Genomic DNA, 23440 nt, shown 5'->3' on the forward strand with positions numbered 1-23440 from the left:
CCAAAGCAGAACTACCTCAAACAATTTAGCTTTTTGTCTTGACTGACCTCTCCAAGAACTTGCCATGTGCACTCTTATCATAGCACTTGTCACACTGTATTTTAACTAATGCCTATTGGTTATTTATTTTTTTCGTTTTCAAAGAGATTGTTAGTGCTATGGTTTGTGTGTCCCATAAATTTTTGCATTAAAATTTGGTTGTATTAGGGCCAGCAGGTGGCAGAGTGCTTAAGGTGCTAGACTCCCATGTGGCCAACTATGGTTTCAGTCCTGGCCTTGGCAGCTTGAAAGTCACACTGGATACAGGCACACACATGCCCAAAAATCCCAGGAGAATGGAGAAGGGACTGTGGTGTGTCCATCCCCCATGGAGGATGATTTAGCACTTCCCTTCTCACTGTCCAACCCTCTCCAGTGAGTTCACGTGCCCTATGACAAAAACCTAATAAAGAAAAACTGGTTGTACTGTGAAAATATTAATAAAATGGAAACTTAATCTGATTGTGAGAGATTAACAACTGGGGTCTTGGAGAGGTAATTAGGACTAAGGTCAGAGACCCATGATTGAATCATAGTAAACTTGCAAGGACAGGAGACATGGACATAGACATATGCACTTTTGCTTTGCTCAGGCTCTAGCCACGTGATGCCCTGGGTTGGAGGAAGCCCCACAGGAGGGTCCTTAACAGAACTGGCTTTTCAACATTGGACCTCTAAAACGATAAGCCAAATAAATCTCTATTCTTCATACATCACCCAGACTTAGATGTTTCTGTTACTAGCAACACAACAGACTAAAACAGTTAGCTCTTCGTAGCTCCCTAAAGGGACTAGTTTCTCTATGAGTTTTGTATGAATTTAAAAAACACACAGTGGCTGAACTATGATTTCTTCTCCTTCTCAGAGATAAGAGGATCCTCTCAAAGCTAGTTATTTTCCAGTCCCAATCTGCATTGCAGCTCTTACTATCTTTTCCCCTCTCAAGAAGTGGGATGAAGTGTACCCACTTACTTCCCTTCTTTAACGTGGTTCTTTAAAATGGCTCCGGCTTCTTTGATCTCTCTCTTCTTTGTGTGATTTCCCTCAACAGATATCCAGATCACTCACACACACAAATGACTAGATTTATAAATTATTCAGTAAGTCATAAAGTACATTTTATTTTAGAAAAACAATTTTATCTCTCCATTTTACATGACTGAGCTACTATAACAAAAATAAAGATAAAATGTTAGTATCAACTTGATAATTTTAGCTACTACAAAGGAATATGCAATAAAAATTATGGACTCATCAAGAATAAACAGTTCCCTTTTATAAAGTGCCCTTCCAACTTTATAAGACTAATGTGTCCATAGACTCTGCAATGACAAGGATCTCCATGAGTCCAACAAACCTGATTCAATGGAGGTCCTTTCCCATGGGGACTTTTTGTGACAGATGGCTGTGCAGGTATCTGAGAAGATGGCTTAGCATTAGAAACTTCATCTGTTTCTTTCCTGTTTTCAGTATTTTCAGAGGTTTTTAAACTTTGATCCTCACTAAAGAATTGAAAAAGAGAAGAAATGACACATATAAAGTGGATGGACTCTAAATAAATGCATTTTCTCTATATTATAAAAAATAATTCATATGGTTTCAGGAAAAAATATAAAGGAACAAGATAGGTTTGTGACCTACTGATACTAATTTGTTTATTCAAAAAATATACACTATGTATCTCTAAGGGTTGGAGGGTGGACTTGTCCAGGTTATCATCACAAGGTAGAAGTGCAATACAGTCCCTTACTGCACCTGGAAACTTGCATTTGACACATATACCTGGACAAACAATACAAAACAATCATTTCCTATCTTCTCCACTCAAAAAAATCGTATCTAAATATAATTGTGCACTATTGGAAATATTTCACTGTATTCTAGTTTACTGTAATTTAATAAAAAAGAGAAATCAAACTCCAATATTTTTAAAGTTACAAGCAGGCATCTTATAAAATAATCAGGAAACCATATTATATCACTATGCCACTGTGGAAAAAAAACGATACCATTATGTGCATGCAAACTCCTCTGTATTATAAAAGACAACTTTTATGATACATAGCTGTATAGTCTTGAGTCTGATGTCCCTATACTCCAGAAGAATACAGAAAGATTTTTAAGACATCTATTTTCCAAGGCACTAATGCTGCTTACTAAATTTTTTAAACAATCAGGACATAAAACAGTTATAGTAAGCCAAGGAATTTTTCTCCAAGTTTATAAATATGAATTGGGTCAAGCAAGTTAACAATTTAAAATGGTAAGCAATTTTGACCTCCAATATATCCCGAATTAGATGCCAAGCATCTAAAAACCTTTTTGTTAAATGTGCTTTCTTCGAACACATCACACCTTAATGCTTTTATTAGTTGCACTGTATTATTTAGCCTATTAATCACCCTTTTACTCAGTAAAACTTCTTGGGCAAGAACGTAGAAATTCTATAAATAAGATATAAATGTATATTAATAAAGCCTCTCTGCACAGACAGCTAATGTTATATTGGCAAATTTATCCTGTTATCACTAAAACACATCACAGCTTACCTGCTAGTTTCTTTAGGACTACTACTTCCTTGCTCATCATCATCACTGAAATTCAGCTGTTCCGTATAATCTACCTCCATTTGAGCACCTATTAAATTAAAGAAAGCTCAGACTGACTGCTTAAAAACATGTAACAGTTTATTTTTTCTTATTTTTCAAATGATTATTTTATTTAACTTTATTTACTTATTTATTTTAATTTGACCGGAGAGAAACAAAGTGAGAGAATGAGAGCGAGCATGTGAAAGCACGCAGCCAGGTCTGAGACTTGAACCACGGTCGGCTATGTGGGTGGGAGTCCAGCACCTATAACCATCATGCCACCTGTTGGCCCAAAACATGTAACAATTTAAAACGCTGCAATAATTTTGCCTCTTACCTGCCCAACCTTCATCAGCTTCAGCGTCTAGGTTATCAAATTTATCAAGCTCCTTCAGTTCTGATGCACTGAGTATAGATGGGCGCTCTGGCTCAGAAGCCCATGAAGGAGGTGGACCTCTTCCTCGAAGGCCTCTAATAAACAGGAGGTCAGGTGGGAAAAGATAGATAGTTTTAATGATTTTAAGCTAAAAGAAAACTAAAAGATTGGAATTCAGTTCATTTCAACTCAACATTAGTGTTTTCTGTACCAAGATATACAAAATGTTTTGGACTGACATAAGCATAAAAAATTAATATTAATACATAATATAATACATAATATTTCTTTTGAAGGTTTTTAGCAGCTGATACCTTTTTAAAAAATTCTCAAACCAAGTAAGTATGTACTGGAAAAAAATAAACTGTTTAAAAGGAATCTCAAAATTATAAACCTTAAGAAAAACACCACACAAAGGATCCTTATATCTCATATACAATTAAGAAAAGAGAATGGTGAATCATTAAAATGGAAGGAAGAAGGGAAACCAGAGTCATCCTAGGGCCATGATTTTTCCCATGAAGGAGGTGGACCTCTTCCTCGAAGGCCTCTAATAAACAGGAGGTCAGGTGGGAAAAGATAGATAGTTTTAATGATTTTAAGCTAAAAGAAAACTAAAAGATTGGAATTCAGTTCATTTCAACTCAACATTAGTGTTTTCTGTACCAAGATATACAAAATGTTTTGGACTGACATAAGCATAAAAAATTAATATTAATACATAATATAATACATAATATTTCTTTTGAAGGTTTTTAGCAGCTGATACCTTTTTAAAAAATTCTCAAACCAAGTAAGTATGTACTGGAAAAAAATAAACTGTTTAAAAGGAATCTCAAAATATATAACCTTAAGAAAAACACCACACAAGAGGATCCTTATATCTCATATACAATTAAGAAAAGAGAATGGTGAATCATTAAAATGGAAGGAAGAAGGGAAACCAGAGTCATCCTAGGGCCATGATTTTTCCATTTTATAACAATTATGTTAAATTTTTAAGAGAATATAGGATATCTGTTCTGTCTCATAGAAGTTAGCCAATTATTTGCTAATAGCAATTGTACTTGGAAGATAGAAAAATGAATCAACCATCACAATACATTTGACATTCAGAAAATCTTAATGAGCATGTACATTTGTTGTAGATTATAACGAGTTAATAACTTACTTGTTTGTTTCAGATAAAGAAGGTGGGAACCTCATAGGACCATGAAGAGGAGGATATGCCATCCTTGGGTACTGCTGAAACATCTGAATGAAGGAAATAAACATTTTTGATAAAGGGAGTAACCCAGTGATTTTATTTTTGAAAGTCAATGTAACTAGGCCTGAAATAATTTATAGGAAGAATGATTACATAGTATTATTAAAATTTTAATTTTATCTGTTAGACTAGATCATCATTCACCCTCAATAACAGGTTATTTGTAAGACCATCACCTCCACTAAGTTTTTATTTTTTTTAAGAGGTGTTTTGCTATAGGACGTGTGCACTCGCCAGAAATACAGAGAGAGACAGAAAGCGAGAAATCATCCCCCAGGGGGGATGGCCACGCCACAATCCCTTCTCCTCCATTCTCTTCTCGGGATCTTGGGCACGCATGCACATGAGCCTGGCGTGAGTTTAAGGCACCGGGTCTGGAACTTGAACCATGCTCAACTACATGGGAGTCCAGGGACATAGTTATTACGTTAACTGCTGGTCCCACCTCCACTAAGTCTTTACGAATAAAGACAATAACCAGGGCACATCACGTGAAGAATTTCTGTATTGCATTAATAAAACTACAGAAAAAGGATTATTTATGGCCACAAAAAAAAATTTTGGAGCTTTTTGCTATAGGGCACATGCACTCTCCAGAAAGACAGAGAGAGACAAAGAGACAGAAAGTGAGAAATCACCCCCACGAGGGGATGGCCATGCCACAATCCTTTCTCCTCCATCCTCCTTTTGGGAATCCTGGGACCGCGTGCACATGCGTACGGCATGAGTTTAAGCCATCAGGTCCAGGACTCGAACCACGGTCAACTACATACGAGTCCAGCAACACAGCTATTATGCCATCTGCTGGTCCCATGGACACAAAAAAATTTAAGACAACATACATACATTCACACACCTCAGAAAACTTAAAAAGCCTTAACCAAGTGATAATATTTCAAGGCAAATAATCCAAGCCTCCATCCTAAAGTAGGAGTATACTAACTGGAGGCATATTTGTTGATGAAGAGGAGCTAGGCTCAGATAAAAGGACAGTCCATAACCCAAGGGTCTGAGGGAGGAGAGTGGGAGAACGCTACTTGGAGGTATTTTGTGGATAAGGCAGAAGTGGCTTCTCAGTCAAGTTACAGCACAGACGATAATTACAAACTAAGGCCCAAACATGTCAAGATGATAATCTCTGTGGGATTTTGGCTTTCAGAAGCCAAGGTCAGGATAAGACATAAATAAACTATGAAGACAAATAATACTAAAGAATTCGACCTATAATAGGCAAGAGAAGAAGTATAAAGGAGTGCTTGAATTTTTACAATTTGCTTAAGTCCAGATCAAATTATGTAAATGTGAAATTGTATTACCGCAAACACACAAATGGTATCCTGAAATAGAATATTAATTTTTCTAAATAAATAAATAAATAAATAAATAACTTCACATTAGATGAGAAAATTTCCTGACCTTTGAAAGGTTATGTTTCTATGCTTATGCTGTCTACACAAGAAATTTCTCCTAAGCACAGTTGGAGCAAAGTCAATTAAGTTAAGCAGCAGCCGAAACTCAACTGAAGCAGCTTTCTGGTTGGGAAATATTCTACAGAACTTGAAGTTACATCACACTTCTATACTGAAGCTCATCAACACTTTTTTGGAGGGACCAGCAGTTGGTGTGGTGGTTAAGGATGCTAGACTCTCACATGGCTGACCACACTTCAAGTCCTGGATCTGGTGGCTTTCTCTCTCTCTCTCTCTCTCTCTCTCTCTCTCTCTCTCTCTCTCTCTCTCTCTCTCTCTCTCTCTCTCTCTCTCTCTCTCTCTCTTTCATCAAATTAAAATTAAATAAAGTAAATAAAAAATAATTATTTTTAAAAAAATCATTTTTTGAGGGGACCACTGGTGGTGTGGTAGTTAAGGTGCTGGACGCTCCCACATGGCCAACCATGGTTCGAGTCCCAAACCTGGTGGTTTGCTTTCTCACTTTCTGTGTCTCTCTCTGGTTAAATTTTTAAAAGGTGAATGAATAAATAAAGCTAAATAAATAATTATTTTTTAAACAGACTTTATTGGAGGCAATGTTCTTAGGTGAAACTGCATTTCTTTCAGAAAAAAGACTTATTTTATGTGGTCTTAAATGCTTAGAACTTAGTAATTTACCACAAAATTAACTGTAGGAACAATCTCTACATTCTCAATATATAGTTGTAGTTTTTAAATGCTTGTTTTTATTAATTAAATATTTTCCTCAAATAAAATCAATAAAATCAGGATGGGGGCCAGCCAGTGGCATAATGATTAAGGCACCTGGATTCCACATGGCTGATTATACAGTTCGAGTTCTGGACCTGACAGCCTGAAAAACACACTGGGCAAATGTGCATGTGTGCCAAAATCCCCAAATGAGGGAGAAATGGAGAAGGATTTGGGTGTGACCGCCCCACTTGTGCTGCTTTTTTCTATTTGTGGCAAGTGTATTCACCCTGTGGCAAAAATAAACAAACAAACAGAAAAAGCAAAAACAAAAAACACTGAGAATAAAGTTCATTGGCCTCTTTTCCTTACTTCCTGTCCACCCTACTCCAATACCTGAGATTCAGAGGTCTTTGAAAGCATAAATTGAAAAATTTTTAGAAGACAAGTGGTTTGATATAAATCATTTTTCAAAGCCGGGTCACCAAATAAGATTTTTATCATAATCCCGAAGCTCTTTTATTAAAATATTTATCAAACCTCCCTGAGCATGAGTATTTAATCATGTATTTGCTACTCAAGAATGGTTAAAAAGTAATACAAAAGAATAGAAAACATGATGGATAGTTAGAACTTGAATACTTAGGAGTTAAACTACAATCTAAGAAATATGAACCAGACTCAAAAACATCTATGCTGTCTGGATCCTAATTATAAGACAATTAGAGCAAATGAAATTTTAACATAATACTGGAGAATATCAAGATATTAGTTTTCTTGTTAAGTGTGAAAGTGTGATAATGGTTATTAGGGACTTTTTCCCCTATCTTTTTTTTTTTTAAGGTATTTGCCATAGGGCACAGGTGCTCACGAGAGAGAGACAGAGAGAAAGTGAGAAATCATCCACTGAGGGGATGGCCACACTGCAATATCTTCTCCATTCTCCTCCCAGGATTTTGGGCAAACACACACACCCACCCACCAACATGATGTTCAAGCCGCTAGGTCTGAGAATCTAATAGTGTCCTGCCATGTGGAAACTCAGGGCCTTAACTGCCATACCATCTTCTGCCAACTCCCCCATCTTTTTCTTTTAAAATACAACCTAGGGGCTAGCTGGACCTATATATGGAAAGGTTCTAAGTCTCAAAACCTCCCTGAGCAGAAAGGAAGGGTGTATGTGTGCCCATGATCCAGATAAGCTGAGACTTGAGATAGATTGTGGTATGAAGGCCTTGTTGGGGGTACCTGTCTTTCTTTCATGGGTGCTATCTCATAGAAGAAATAAAAAAAAAAACCTAATATATTTATGAATTAAATGATATATCTAGGATTTATTTAATAATCCAAAGTGGTAGGAAAAAAGGAGAATGTACAATATTATCTTTATTTTTAGATATTTAAAATTTCCCACTAACAAAAAATTAAGACTACACTAACAACTTTAAAACTAAACCAAGTGTTTGGGACCAGGAGTTAGCGTAATGGCTATGTCACTGGACTCCCATGTAGTCAACCGTGGTTCGAGTCCTGAACCGGGTGGCTTCGACAAATGCCGGGCACGTGTGCGTGCGTGCCCAAAATCCTGAGAGGAGAATGGAGGAGAAGGGATTACAGCGTGGCCATCTCCCCTGGGAGGTGATTTCTCGCTTTCTGTCTCTCTATCTTTCCGGCAAGCACACACGCCCTATAGCAAAAACCTCTCCAAAAAGAAAGAAAAATAAATAAACTAAATCCAGTGTTTGTCATTTGTCATTTTTTTCTGAGTCAAGAACCCTTTAACAGGGCTGGCAGGTGGCATGGTGCTAAAGTGCAGGATTCCCATGCAGCTGAATGTGGGGAGTCCTGGCCCTTGGACCCAGTGACTTGAAAATTATCTAGGTGCATGTGCGCGCATGCTCAAAATTCTGAGATGAGAGAAGGGATTGTGGAATGGCCATCACCCCAGGGGGTGGTTTTTTGCTTTCCCTCTCTTTGTCTCTCTCTAGCAACACAACAACCTTTGACAGTCTGGTGAATTCTAAGAAGCTACTCAGGCAGGACGTAAGAATTGGAAAATTATTTGCTGAGAACATATATGTGGATGTACTTGATTGAGACAATGCACAGTGTATTTTGGATGGAAAATTCATTTGTGTGTTGTGATGGTGTAAAGTGAACTAATAAATAAAAATAAATAAAAATAATAAAAAAAATAAAAAAAGAAGAAGCTACTCAGAAAAACATATTTTTTTTGTAGAGCTTTTTGCCTTACAGCATGTGTAATTGTTGGGGAGAAAGAAAGAGACAGAGATGGTGACAGAAAAAGGAAGAGTTCACCCTCCCCACCCCCAGGGGATGGCCACGCAGCAATCCTTCCTCCTCCTGGGATCCTTGGGAACATACACACACATGCACACTATGAGTTTCAAGCCACCGTGTCTGGGACTTGAACTGTGGTTGGCCACGTGGGAGCCCGACAACCTAACTCTTACACCATCTACTGACCCCAGAAAAATATTTTAAAAATAAATTTGTGATAAGATAACTATGTGATGTGTACTTCTTTTTTGAGGGAGAAGTATTTTGTTTGTTTGTTTGTTTGCTATAGGGCATGTGTAATTACCAAAAAGATGGAGATAGACAGAGAAACAGAAAGTGATAAATCACCCCCCCAGGGGGGATGGCTGCGCCACAATTCCTCCTCCACTCTCCTCTTGGGATCATGGGCATGCATGCACACACGCCCAGCCTCAGTTTAAGCACCAGGTCAGGGACTCAAACCTTGGTCAACCACATGGTTGTCCAGTGACACAGACATTACGCCATCTGCTGATCCCGATGTGTGCTTCTTTATTAGGTCACTAAATAACAAGAGGGTCTACCATGTGTCTAATAACCATTCTGAAGTAATACTGAAGGTAATGTGTGATATGGAAACATCTACAATTTCTATTAACCGTAAGACTTCTGTATTGCTGATACTCCTGTGATTTGTTTCCTATGGTCATAACCTAAGAAATTACTAATTTTTAGTTGAATGTTAATAAAAACAAAGACCTAAGCTTTTCCCCATCTGAATGCTTCCTTTGGATTCCAGGTCATAAGTCTCTGATTTCACTCTTTAACTATACTCACATAAGGAGGCATCATGGCTCTATACTGGGAAGCAAGAGCAGGCTGCTGTCCATTCAGTTTAGCCTGTGGAGGACCACATGCTATCCTCTTCTCCACCACTTTGAGGATATCATTTTGCTCCGATGTCCCAGCTGTGCTTTCATCCTGACCAGGAAGCTTTCCATCTGGATCCGATGAAGGTGAACCAGTAGACTTGCCACCATCTCTCCAACAAGCCACATCTGGCAGGCAGAGAGAGAGAGAAAAGAATAAGGAAAAAAAAAAAAAATCTGAAACTGCAAGTGGCATGGAAGTTAAGGCACTGAATCCTACATAGCCAACTTTGTAGTTAAGAGTTCTGGATCTAGGGGTTTGAGAATCACACCAGGCCAAGAGTGCCCCTAATCCCAAGAGGAGGCTAGAGGAGAGGGGATTTGTGGCAAGGACACCCTCTATCCCCTAGGGGGGTAGTGATTTCTCATTTCCCTCTCCTCCATGCCCATCTCTCTCTGGAAAGCTCTTGTACTCTATAGCAAAACTAAAACTGAAATTTAAATCTAAAAAAGAGGGCCAGCAGATGGTGTGGTGGTTAAGGCGCTGGACTCCCAGTCAAGTCCTAGACCCAGTGGCTAGAATCTCACACCAGGAGTATGTGCATGTGTGCCCAAAATCCTAAGAAGAGAATGTAGGAGAAGGGACTGCAGTGTGCCAACATCCTGAGGGAGCAGGTGACTTCCTGCTTTATGTCTCTCTGATGAGCACACGTACCCTACAGCAGAAATCTCTTTCTCAGAAAATAGGAACGGAGTGAAAGCAAACCAATCCAAAAACGGGAGAGAGTGAAAGCAAACTAAGCACATTTCAAGACAATGTAAGCAAGTAAGCACATGGAAAGCGCAGGGGAAATTCAGGCTCTACGGCTGCTTTCAAGGTATTCAGAAGATCTAAAGCGGTAGCTTCCAAAGTAGAAAAGATGCACCTCAGAGAGTAACACTGGGGTAGGGGAGAAAATGTTACATATCTAATATATGTGACACAGTTGGTAGCAAACTACATTAAGATGTTGGAAGCCAGGGGCGGTAGGTGGCGTGGTGGTTAAGGGCTCTGGTTGGTCGGTCGGTTGGTCGGTCTCTCTCTCTCTCTCTCTCTCTCTATATATATATATATAGTCACTGAGTATACATATATAGAAAAAGAATATATGGCCTCTCTGGTCAAATTAAAAAGAAACCAATTCTTTAAGAAAAAGAAATAAAGATATTGGAAGCCACACAGCTGACCACAGGTTTAAATCTCCACCCCACCCTTCTCATACTTGAACTTTGGGGGTATGGGGGAGAAGCATGCACCCAAGATCCTGAGGAGATGGAAGGCTAGGGAAAGGGGCTGTGGAATGACAAGGCCCCTCTTGGGGGTGTTGTTCTTGATTGCTCTCTTTCTCTCACACATGTGTGTACCATACATTCTATCATGAATAAAATAAACTAAAAGAAGTAAATGAAAAAAAAAAAAGAATGGAAAAAAAAAATATATATATATATATTTGATGCATAGATTAAAATCACTGTTCTCACTAGGTCCCTATGTCAGATGATCATTTCATAAACCCTGAGAAAAATGAAGGTGAACTGGAAGTGATAGTCTTTTTCAATTTCCTAGAGGATACATGTGGTTGCCAGAAAGAGAAAAAGAGAAAGAGTGAGAGAGAGAGAAAGGAAAAAAGTGAGACAGCAGTACCTAGGAGAGACGGCCACAGAGTAATCCTTTTGCTTCTATTCTCCTTTCAGGATTCTGAGCACATGCACACACACCTGGTATGTTTTCGAGCCACCAGGTCCATAACTTTTTTTTTTTTGGAGAGGTTTTTGCTATAGGGTAGGTTTGCTCCCCCGACCGACAGAGGGAGAGAGACAGAAAGTGGGAAATCACACTTCAGGGGGGATGGCCACACCGCAATCCCTTCTCCTCCGTTCTCGATCGGTGGCAGGCCCGCACACGCGCCCAGCGTGAGTTTTAAGCCACCGGGTCCATGACGCAAACCGCAGTTGACTACGTGGGAGTCCAGTGACATAGCCATTACGCTAACTGCTGGTCCCCAGATCCATAACTTAAACCATGCAATCGGTCATATGGGATCTAGCCACCTTAACCATGCCATTAGTTGGCCCTTGATAGTCTTACTATTTGTTTATGGTTTACCTCTATTTGTTACATGTACCCAAGTAGACACATTAGTGAAATTATCTGCTTCAACTACACTTAACCATATAAAACAGCTAAGTGACTTTGGAAGGAAACTCTGGGTAACCAGTCTCCAATTGGTCTAGTGTTAATCTCCTGTCATGGTGTAATAGGTTTAGCCTATGTCCCCTGTAGAAAAAGGCAAAAGTGGTACCGTTTTTTTTTGGGAGAGGTTTTTGCTATAGGGCGCGTGCGCTCGCCAGACAGACAGAGAGAGACACAGAGACAGAAAGCAAGAAATCACCCCCCAGGGGGGATGGTCACGCCGCAATCCCATCTCCTCCATTCTCCTCTGGGGATCCTGGGGATCCTGGGCACGTACGCACACACGCCCGGCGTGAGTTTTAAGCCACCAGGTCCGGAACTCGAACCGTAGTCGACTACGTGGGAGTCCAGCGACACAGCCATTACACTAACTGCTGGTTCCCGCCTTTTGAGATTAGGTTATAAAAGACTGAATTTATTTTTTGGGACCCAAGTCAGTCAGTCTGGCTGTCCTTACTTATTCTGGGGAATCCATGTCAGAATCCTTCCCTCGTCCGAGAAGCCTATACTCTGAAAAGCCAACAGCTGAGCTTGGAAGTGCAGCTGCACCCAGTCGGCCCTAGACAACTGCACTGCAGCCTTGGGAGAGCAGGGCAGCCAGATCCACCATCCAGACTGTACTTGTTTTTCTGATCCTCAGATACTACGGGAGATTCATACATCCAACTCTAGTTTTATGCTGCCACGTTTATTAGCCAGTAACAAATTTTAGACATTTAAAAACTTCTCATTTTATTTTTTAATAAGTACATAAAGTACATAACCTACATAAAAATATTCCTCACTATTTGAGATTAAATTTCTCAATTTTAAGTTCAGAAAGCAAGGAACCACTAAATATTAGTAAAAACTCAAAAATAGATGCAATTTATAAAAACTTATTTCCTGGGGAAGTTTGCTCAAAAACTTTTACTGTGACAGCAGGTAGCATGGTGGTTAAGGGCACTGGACTCCCACATGGGCGACCACAGTTCAAATCCTGGACCTGGTGGCTTGCTTCTCACTCCCCACCCTCCTCTCTGTCACACTCTGTCCCTCTCTGGTCAAATTAAAATAAATAAATTTAGGGAACCAGCAGTTAGCATAATGGCTATGTCCCTGGACTCCCATGTAGTCGACCACGGTTTGCGTCCCGGACCCGGTGGCTTAGAACTCACGCCAGGCGCATGTGCGTGCGTGCCCCCAAGATCCCAAGAGGAGAATGGAGAAGGGATTGCGGCGTGACCATCCCCCCGTGGTGGGTGATTTCTCGCTTTCTGTCTCTCTCTGTCCGGCGAGCGCATGCACCCTATAGCGGGAGAAAAAAAAAAAAAATCTCAAAAATAAATAAATAAATAGATAGATAAATAAATAAAGTTAAATAAAATGCTGCTTAAAAAAAAAAAAAGAAAGAAAAAAAGAAAAAAAACTTTTACTTAAAAAAGCCAAAGTAGGGACCAGCAGTTAGTGTAAATGGCTAAGTAGCTGGACTCTCATGTAGTCAACCACGCACGGTTCAAGTCCCGGACCCGGTGACTTACACTCACACTGGGCACATGTGTGTGTGTGCCCTAGATCCTGAGAGGAGAACGGAGGAGAAGGGATTGCAGCATGGCCATTCCCCCTGAGGGGTGCTTTCTATCTCTCTATCTCTCTCTGTCTTTCTGGCAAGTGCACAAGCCCTATAGCAAAAAAAAAAAAAAAAAAAACCTGAAAAAAAGCCAAAGTTACCTGGGCATCAAATGCAGATTTTGATTTAGCAGACTAAATGTAAGCCCCAAGATGATGTACTGTAACAAGTTCTTAAATTATAATGACACTGTTGTTAAGTAACACACACACACACACACACATACTCTCTTGAGTAGCAAGCAAATGTAATACTAGTCCACCCTTTCCAACTAGGCAACTCGTATATCTAACAACAAGCAGGAAGTCCTATCAAAAGTCAGAGCAGAAATATGCCTCATTCTGTATCACTAAATTAAAAGCACTCTTACTTGGTGGACGTAAACTGGGTCCAGGTCCATAGTTGTCATCATTTCCTTCCTTTTCTTTTTTTTCCTGATCCCCAGCTGCTTGCAGGCTGGGAAATTCTTGCTGAAACTGACTATTCACCTGGATTCCTATAGATTTTTGTTTAAAAAAAAACAAAACAATACAAAAAAAAATTAAAGGTTAACTTTTATAATGAAGATAATTCAAACAACCTCTCCAGGATAGAGCTCTCTCCATTTTCTGATGAATTATTCCACATTTCAATGATTATTCATATCCATAAAACTTTCAAATTTATCTAGAATCCTTTGAAAAGTTAATGAACAGCCATGAGGAGATTAAAAAAAATTTTTTTAACCAAGAAAGAGGCCCAGCTGTGGTGGCACCGGCTGTAAGGCAGTGCTGGATGTAGCTGGTATCACACAGAAGGCCTGGGTTTGATTCTGAACCAACCTATATATGTTGGCAGTGATGCTGCCTCACCCTAGCCTCCAAGATAACTGGGAATCATGCATGGAAAATCACTGCTAGGTGAGACTCTCTTCCTCTTTCTTTTACAAAAAAGCAAAATCACAAACAAAAACAAAACTAAGAAAGGAACCTACCAGATACCACACTAGAGGACATGTTTAAGATGATCAGACAATCGAGGATTTTTAGTTCTGCATCTCTTATTATGACTCCTTACATTAAGTTTCATGTACAAGTCAAATTCCTTTGCTAAAAACTAAGAATTAGTTTAAACTTTACTACTGAAATGGATTTATGCTTTTCATTTATCACACCACTGAAATACTGATCACACCTCACTATTCACCTATCCACCGACCCGCCTGTTTACCTACTTTTATACTTCTATAAATTTTTAAAAAGCTAATTTGACTAATTTCATTGACTTTTTTAGTTAGTTCTTCCATAGAACACTTTATAGACAGTTCCTGTTTTACAAGTGGGACAATAACAATCTGTTGAGGTTTCCATTACCCCTGGGGAAACAGGAATGCTACAGCTACTATACTTTATGGCTACTTTCAAGCTCTTTTCCACCAGGAAATCATGACAGAATGTTTGAAACAGGAGAGTTTGGAGGCACTGATGGAGATGAATATGGTTTCTATCAATCTATGCAATGTCTGGGTACTTCTATGTCTCAAAGATCTGAAAGTCAAGGCTCTGTCTAGAAAGTGTACAGATACAATGAAGACAAGGATATCTTAAAGACTTCCTTTATAATTGCTGCCATTGGCTCATACACAGCTTTTGACAATGACATTTAACTAGCCCAAGAGCTTTAAAAAGACTCTTTGGGAGACCACAGGTGGCGTGATAGGTATGTTGCTAGACTCCCACATAGTCCACCAAAGCTCGAGTCTCAGACTTGGCAACTTAAAACTCACACCAGATGTGCGTGCCCAAGATCCCAAGAGAAGAGTGGAGAAGAGATTGCAACGTGAGACATGGCCATCCCCCTGGGGGATGATTTCTCCCTCTCTGTTCCTCTCTGTCTCTCCAGCGAGGAGCACACCTACCCTATAGCAAAAAAAAAAAAGGGGGGGGGGGGGAGGGGGACACCTCTTGGGTGCCTGAATATATCCAATGGCAATGCTTTCCATCCCTACCAAAGCATATTCCACCCACATATCTCCTGCATGGCTGCTCAGTAACTATCAAGCCTAACCAGTTTTCCCAGCTACTGTCCACTTACCATCTCCTTGCCCACCTTGCTTGTTACTGGCCCATGATTTGGGAGCAGGTGCTACTTCTGGGGGAGCTGCAACCCCAGGTTTTGGCTGTGCTGGTGGCACTTCTGGTGTTCTTAAAAAAATATGAATCCATTATTTCAGACATTATGTATTTAAAGAAAACCAAATAAATATCATGTTTAAAGCAAACTTCTGCACAAACTACTTTGGCTACATAGTTACTAATAGATTCATCTCTCAAACATGTTTTCCCTCTGCAACATTCTTTTAAAGAAATCACCAGTAAATTCTCTTCTCTTTCATTTCTACCTTTGAAAAAACCAGTAAGACAATAACTCTGCTTTTTATTTCACTTAAAAATTTTTTTAAACATTTTGATTGTTGAATATATCTACAAATAATGTGTTTGAAGTAGTAAATACCTCTAATTAGAAATAACAACATATGCATACATAAAGTCTGGGTTGGTGAGATTAGCCAAGGGCTAAGGTTAAGGAAGCTCTCCATCTGGGAGTCAACAGGTTCACTAATGTACTTATTACTGTCACTCAAATAACAGCAATCTGCCTGATCAATTCCCATGAGTAAAAGTCATTTAATAAGGGTCTGGTTTCACTTAATCCTTGTAATGAGGTGATACTTTAAAATGAAAAGTAGTTAAGAGACTTAAATATATTTCTGGTATACTTGGACCTATAAATATCTTACTATAAAATACTTTTACTACAACTAACAAGCAGAGAACAAAAAGCCCTTCATAAAAGTCTATACAAACAGTCAAATTTATTAGATAATACTTCCCAGGTAGGAGTATAGAAATTTGATAAGTTACAGACAAAAGGAAAATTCAAGTATCCAATGGCTTATCTTATTTTTAATATTACCACCATTTGGAGGTTGATGAGTCAATTATTTAGGAGCCTAGTCCAAGCTCTGACACATAAAAAGCTAAATATTCATGAAAGGGGGGCCAGCAGGTTGTATGATGGTTGAGGCACTGGATCTTACAGAGCTGACTCCGTCATTCAGTCCTGGACCCAGCAGCTTGCGGGGGGGGGGGGGGGGCGGGGCCGAGAGTCGCTCCTGATGGCTTGAAAATTATGCCAGGAATGTGCATAACCAAAATCCCAAGAGAAGAATGATAGAGAAGGGATTGTGGCATGGCCATCCCCTCTAGGGGATTGATTTCTCACTCCCTTTCTCCATTCAGGTAAGCGCACTTACCCTATGGCTAATATGTAAATTTGTAATTTGTTGAATGTATGATGACTTAAATGGATACTATCAACACGATCCCAGCTTTCTTGCTCTTTATTCATTCAACAAATATTACCTGAGCATTTACGATGCATAAGGCAGCTTCAAAGCTGGAGACATACACTAAACCAGCAGGCAGAAATCCTTACCACTATGGAATTTAGGAAACATAATCAACTCCCTCTCTTTTTATTTTATTTATTTGCCATAGGGTACATGAGCTCATCAGTGAGAGACAGAGATAGTAAAAAGGAAATGGAGAAATCACCCACCCCCCCCCCGGGATGATGGTCACCTTGCAATTCCTTCTCCTCTTGGGACTTAGGGCACACATGCACACTCACCTAGCATGACTTTTAAGACACTGGGTCCAGGACTTGAACCACTGTCCACCATATGTGGGAGTCCACCACTTTACCATCACACCACCTGCTGGTCCAGAATCAACTCCTTAATTAGAGAACATCTGATTTCTTGGGGATGGGAGAGAAGGAACCTGATACAGTCTATATTTAAGTAAAGTTGTGATCAGCAATTTGTCACCTCTTCTACCATAACACATGGAAAAGCCTAAACTTGTAGGAAAATCAATCAAAAGTTAGTATAAAATCAGACTTTAAAAAACATGAAATACAGGGCCAGCCTGTGGTGTGGTGGTTGAGGCATCTGGATCCCACATGGCTAAACTTGCAGTTCGAGTCTGCCCTGAGAAGAAAATGGAGGAGAAGCAATTATAATGTGGCCATCCCCTCTGAGAGGTGCTTTCTCACTCCCCAGCTCCTTTCTGGCAAGTACAAGTGCCTTATAGCAAATTTTAAAAGGAGGCAGGAGGCATGAAATATATACTCACACACAGCACAACATTTAGCATATAGCAGGCGCTCAAACATCAGCTTTCTAAAAAGAAAAGCTTCATTCTTTAATATATGCTGACTCACTTTTCTTCTTCATGCTGCTCTTGCTTTGATGCCCATCCTGTGCCATCTTTTGGTACAATATTCACATTAGGGTCATTGCCTTTGTTTTCTGCTTTGAGACTTGGGAGGTTAGCAGGTGGAGGCATACGCCGTGAAATACCAACTTTTCCGAGACTCTGTAATCCATGTCGAGCTGCAACTAAAGGTCAATAACATCAACTTTCTTAGAACATCTATTTTATTACCCATTTTACTCTTCAAGTAATACAGAAAAACAACAGGAATTAATGAAAAGGCGTGAAAAGCATGCACCTTCTCTAATCTATAACTAAATAATTACTCCTAATATTTTAAGATAAGAAATGTTAAATAAGAAACACACCTATAACACAACTAACTCAATGTAGAAATATTAAATAATCAAGACACTGAACAGAAGCTTTTAAAACTCTAATGTTGCAGGGCTGGCCCCTTAGAACAGAGTTTAAGAGCTATAAATAGAGAGTGGGATCCCATATGGCCAACCATAATTTGAAACCCAGCCCAGGGGATTTAAAAACACATCAAGCATGGGACGAGCAGTTGGTGTAATGGCTATGTCGCATGTAGTCAACCGCGGTTTGAGTCCCCAAACCCGGTGGTTAAAACTCATGCTGGGTGCGTGTGCGTGTGTGCCCAAGATCCCAAGAGGAGAATAGTTTACCACTGACAGTACAGTAAGTTCTTGGTTTTTTTTTTTTTTTTTTTTTCTTCTTTTCTGTCTGTTTCTCTCTTTCTGGCGAGCGCACACGCCCTATAGCAAAAACCTCTTTAAAAAAAAAAAATCAAGCATGTGCATACATGCCCAGGATACTGGAAGGATAGAAAAAGGGACTGTGATGTGACCAGGCCCTAGTGAGGGTACTTCCTCCCACAACTACCCCTCCACTGTATGCAAAAGCTCTCTCTGAGAAGAAAAAAAAAGAAGAAAAGGGGGGGGGGGAATCACAAAGAAAAAGGGGGGGGTGGAATCACAATATATCCAATACACAATGAACAAGAAAACGTTAAATGCTTTGACATTTTTGTAGGGAATTCATTTCAAAACTCAGAATGTTAGAGAATAAATGTCGCATTTATGTCTCTTTTTTAAAAGATTTACCTAAAGGGGGGAGGAGTGAGAAAGTATCTGCCATGGGGAATGGTCATGTCACAATCCCTTTTCCTCCATGTCTCCCTCCTTTCAGGAATTAGAAGCACACACATGCACATGGTGTATTTCTGAAGTCACTGGGTTCAAGATCCAAACTGTGCAGTCACACACATGGGATCCAGTCACCTCCACCACCACATCAGGGGCTGACCCAAGTTTATGTTCTTTATCAATACTGCTAACATATAAAATGGTAACATTTTCACTGTATATATTTGATTCAAGGTATCTAAGTGTAAAGGAAACACAGAAAAGGTGTGAAAAGCATGCACCTTCTCTAATCTATAACTAAAGACGCTGCAAATATTCACTCATCTATGACTATCAATCTTATTGACTGAGTTTCCCCTTTAGAACAATAAAGCTGTACTTACTGTATTTTCTGCTGACAACAAACAGGGAAAATTGAAAAAAATACATATAAAGGGTTCTATGAAAGTATACACTTTTCAATCATAACTTATTAATTCATATCCCCTGGAAAATGTGTACATACAGATAAAGGCCAATATAAATAGAGTTAAATTTACTTGGATTTGTCCTAGTTCCTAATAGCAGTCGTTCCAGTATACTATTTATAATAGCAAAACAAAATCATGAAAAACAAATACCACTTGATGTTACTCACCTGTGGTTTTCTGAGTTTCTAATGATTTACCCTTGTAAGTATTAAATAAACTGAGTGTTGCATACTTTTTCCCATCCTTTGCTTTTGTGCTCTGGCCTGACTTCTCCGACATTTCGGTGGAAACTCATCGAGTCCAAACCTCCTGCCACACCCCTTTAAAACCAGCCTTTAAGATGCACATAGAAAGAAAAACAAAAAATTTTCATTTTAGCTTATTAAAAACTCAGTAAATTCAAATATCCACAGAAATTATAAACTATTAGAAAATGAAATCAATCTTCCGTAACTCCTATCAATTTCAGACTTCTTTAATGCTATCAAATTGTAATAACCAATACATGACAAAATCCATAATAAATTACTATTCACTTGGCAAATATATTAATTATGGCTCACAACCACTTCACTATGTCATAGAGAATGAAGGCTATAATCCATGCTGAGATGAATAGTTCAAATATAGTGAATCTATCTATGGAGTCTCTCCATTTAATGAAGATACATTATCAATTTAATGGGCTTGATACGGCTAGCATCATCGGCCTACATACATGGATAAGAGAACAATCATTCCCCTATAAATTGCACATGTGTTTTCAGGCAGTATATACCCAAGAAAGCTCTATAAATTCATTAATAAATGTTTAGAGCACAAAAAGCATTTTCTTTTCCATGCAAGCTATAAAGGGTAGAACATTTCAACATGAACACAAGGTGGATGGGCAGAAGGAAAAAATAACCTATTTCATAGTCATGGGCTTTGTAGTTTAAGAAATGGTGGAACACATAAAATCCATTTACATATGAGAATTTACTAGAATTAAATTTATTATTTGTTAGCATCATTTCTATTTGAGAAATATAAATTAAAATCACAACAAAATACTTCCACACATCCAACAAAATGGCTAAAATACAGAGTTCTAGTACACCAGCTATTGGCAAGGATGTGAAAATACTGGAATCCTCATATACTGTTGATGGAACTGAAAAATGGAACAACCACATTAAAAAAAAAATTGACAGTTCCCTAAAAAAACACCCACCAGTCATATAACCCACTCTTTTTAATTCCTAGTATTTAATCTGAGAAATGATAACATGGGAGGAGGTAGTCTTCAAAAAGTTCGAAGAAATGAATACTTTAAAATCAAAACAAAACAAACAAAAACCATGCATGGATTTCAGAAAAATTTCTGCACCAAAATAAACTCATACTAAATTCTTATAACATGCCCAGCATGATTTAGTTTGAGGAATTACATAAGAGGAAAAGAACTCTTATCAGAGTAACATATATTCTGCTAAAATTGAAGAACATCAAACTGGGCTGGCCAGTAGAGTGGTGGTTTAGAGAGGCTGGACTCTACATGGTAGACTGCATAGTTTTGGGTTCTGTACTTGGCAGTTTGAAAACCACGCTGGGTCAATGTCCGTGTGTACCCAAATATCCCAAGAGACAAATGGAGAAGAAAGGATTGCTGTGTGGTCATTCCCCTTGTGGATGCTTTCTCACTTTCTAACCTTCTGTCTCTGTCGAGTGCACACACTCTATAGCAAAATAAGTAAATAAACTTTAAGAAAAATTCTACAAAACACAAATGTATTTATACTATAGGAAGCAAATCAGTGGTTGCCTAGGGACAGGAATGAGCAAGCTAGGGAGAGGGATCACCAAGAAACATGAAAATTCTGAGGATGGGTATGTTCATTATTTTGATTTCAGCAAATGTATCACGATGTGTATAAGTCAAAATATCAAATAGTGGTGGAACTGCCATCTTCATCAAATTAACACAAAGAGAAAGGGAAGATATATCTAGTAAGTATTCTCTAGGTCTCTGAAAACATGGAGTTGTTCCTTTGGCCACACACACATGTGAATTTATATGAAAGGTTATACTGTAGACACCAAAGGAATAAGTACTGGAATGCCCCATAAAGATTACCATGGCAAAACTAGAAATCTACAATGTTACTCAGCATGCTTTGGTATTATTACAAACACAGCTGCCTGACAAAGAATTAACGTGCATGAGTGTATCTAGCACTGAGCGCTAAGTTGGCTTCCTGAAATGCGGGAAGGAAAATGCTCAAGAAAAGAAAGCTAAAAGAAAGGGACCTGGAAGTTCAATTGAAGTGTCAGCCTGCTCCACCGAGAATTGCATACTGTGAGAACCACCAGAGAGGAGCCTGCACTGCTGGAACCTATTCCCTATGAATTCTTGGCATAACAGATATTAAAAAAATAAATTTAGAAACTCCAGATTAAAAAAAAATCAACGGTACCCTTTAAGTGTGTGTAGTTTATCATGTTAATTATCTTAATAAAAATTGTTTATTAATATAAAAATCAAGGATCCTTTGCTAACAAAGTGTCTCACCATACAAATCTAACAAGACAAACTACAGCAGAGAACAGGATGATCGAAGATTCAAGATGAGATGAAAAAGAAATATTAGAGACACAAAGATTTAGTGTAAGTGGAATGTATTATAGATTGTAAGGGAAGGGAAAACAGGAAGAAGGGAAATAGGCTGACAAAATACAAAAATACGGAAATCAACACCATTGGTGTGGAATAATAAAAACAATTTAATATTAGAGTTAATACTAAGGCAGAAAACCAAAAAATCTCAGGATATAAAAATACCTTTAAAAAATAAGAGCTTAACAAAGTTTTGTTCCAATTGATAAGCATTAGTTTAAGATTTTTGTGGCCATGAAGTTTACCACCAGGCAAAACAAGAAATAAAGATAAGAATTAGGAATTAAAAATAAACCTCTCTTAGATAAAAGAGGAATGCAAAACCAAAAGTGCACAACAAAATACCTCGTAACAAAACAAAATAATACCTCATACAATTTAGGGGAAAGTACTGCCTTAAAATTTTCCATTACCAGACAAAACAATAAGTTTAAAAGTTACCCAATGACTCTCTTCCCTATAATACAAGATGGCAAGTTGAAAAAGCTGCAAAGAGGGATATTAAGGTGAAAAAATCTGAAGCCAAGAAGGCTGATGCCAGTGGCAAGGTTAAAAAGGGTAACCTCAAGGCTATCCCAAGAAGGGGAAGCCCCATTGCAGCCAAAACCTGGTCCTAGTATGGGGCATTGGCAGATACTCCCAATCTGCCATGTATTCCAGGAAGGCCATGCACAAGATGAAATATTCAGTCACTAAATCCAGGATTGAAAAGAAAAACAAAGAAAAGGTTCTTGCCACTGTCACAAAACCAGTTGGTGGAGACAAGAATGGTGGTACCTGGGTGGTTAAACTTCACAAAATGCCTAGGTATTATCCTACTGAAGATGTGCCTTGAAAGCTGTTGAGTCAGGGCAACAACTCCTCCAGTGTGCATATGAGAAAGCTATGAGCTAGTGTCACTCCGGGGACCATTTTGATCATCCTCACTGGACGCCACAGAGGCAAGAGAGTGGTTTTCCTGAAGCAGCTGAGCAGTAGCTTGATACCTGTGACTGGACTTCTGGTCCTCAATCGAGTTCCACTGCATAGACCACACCAAAAATCTGCCATCACCACCTTCACAAAAATTGATATTAGCAAAGTAAAATTCCAAAACACCTCATTGATGCTTATTTCAAGAAAAACCTTGAGGGACCAGCAGTTGGCGTAATGGCTATGTCACTGGACTCCCATGTAGTCGATCACAGTTCGCGTCCCGGACCCGGCGGCTTAAAACTCATGCCGGGGAACCAGCAGTTAGCATAATGGCTATGTCGCTGGACTCCCACGCAGTCGACCGTGGTTTGCGTCCTGGACCCAGTGGCTTAAAACTCACGCCGGGCAGGTGTGCGTGTGTGCCTGCCCAAGATCCCAAGAGGAGAATGGAGGAGAAGGGACTGCAGCGTGACCATCCCCCCTAGGGGGTGATTTCTCGCTTTCTGTCTCTATGTCTTTCTCTGTCTGGCGAGCGCATGCGCCATATAGTGAAAATTTCTCTTAAA

The 23440-nt window shown here is 39.1% G+C and overlaps 1 protein-coding gene across 9 annotated transcripts in view; it reads right to left on the minus strand.

Moving 5' to 3' along the window:
- PRRC2C (proline rich coiled-coil 2C) overlaps positions 1 to 23440 on the minus strand; it is a gene marked incomplete at its 3' end in the record, with an annotated part of 105932 nt that overhangs the window by 58060 nt on the left and 24432 nt on the right. For 6 of the 9 annotated variants that reach the window (XM_027768036.1, XM_027768051.1, XM_027768047.1 and 3 more), the window contains 9 exon segments: positions 1397 to 1541; positions 2589 to 2676; positions 2968 to 3101; positions 4178 to 4260; positions 9532 to 9752; positions 13776 to 13901; positions 15479 to 15588; positions 17672 to 17849; positions 19471 to 19636. In XM_027768036.1, coding sequence (XP_027623837.1) covers positions 1397 to 1541; positions 2589 to 2676; positions 2968 to 3101; positions 4178 to 4260; positions 9532 to 9752; positions 13776 to 13901; positions 15479 to 15588; positions 17672 to 17849; positions 19471 to 19582 — 1197 coding nt within the window. 9 annotated transcript variants of the gene reach the window in all.

Source organism: Tupaia chinensis, unplaced genomic scaffold, assembly GCF_000334495.1.
Source record: "Tupaia chinensis unplaced genomic scaffold, TupChi_1.0 Scaffold000074_1, whole genome shotgun sequence".
Lineage (NCBI taxonomy): Eukaryota > Metazoa > Chordata > Mammalia > Scandentia > Tupaiidae > Tupaia > Tupaia belangeri.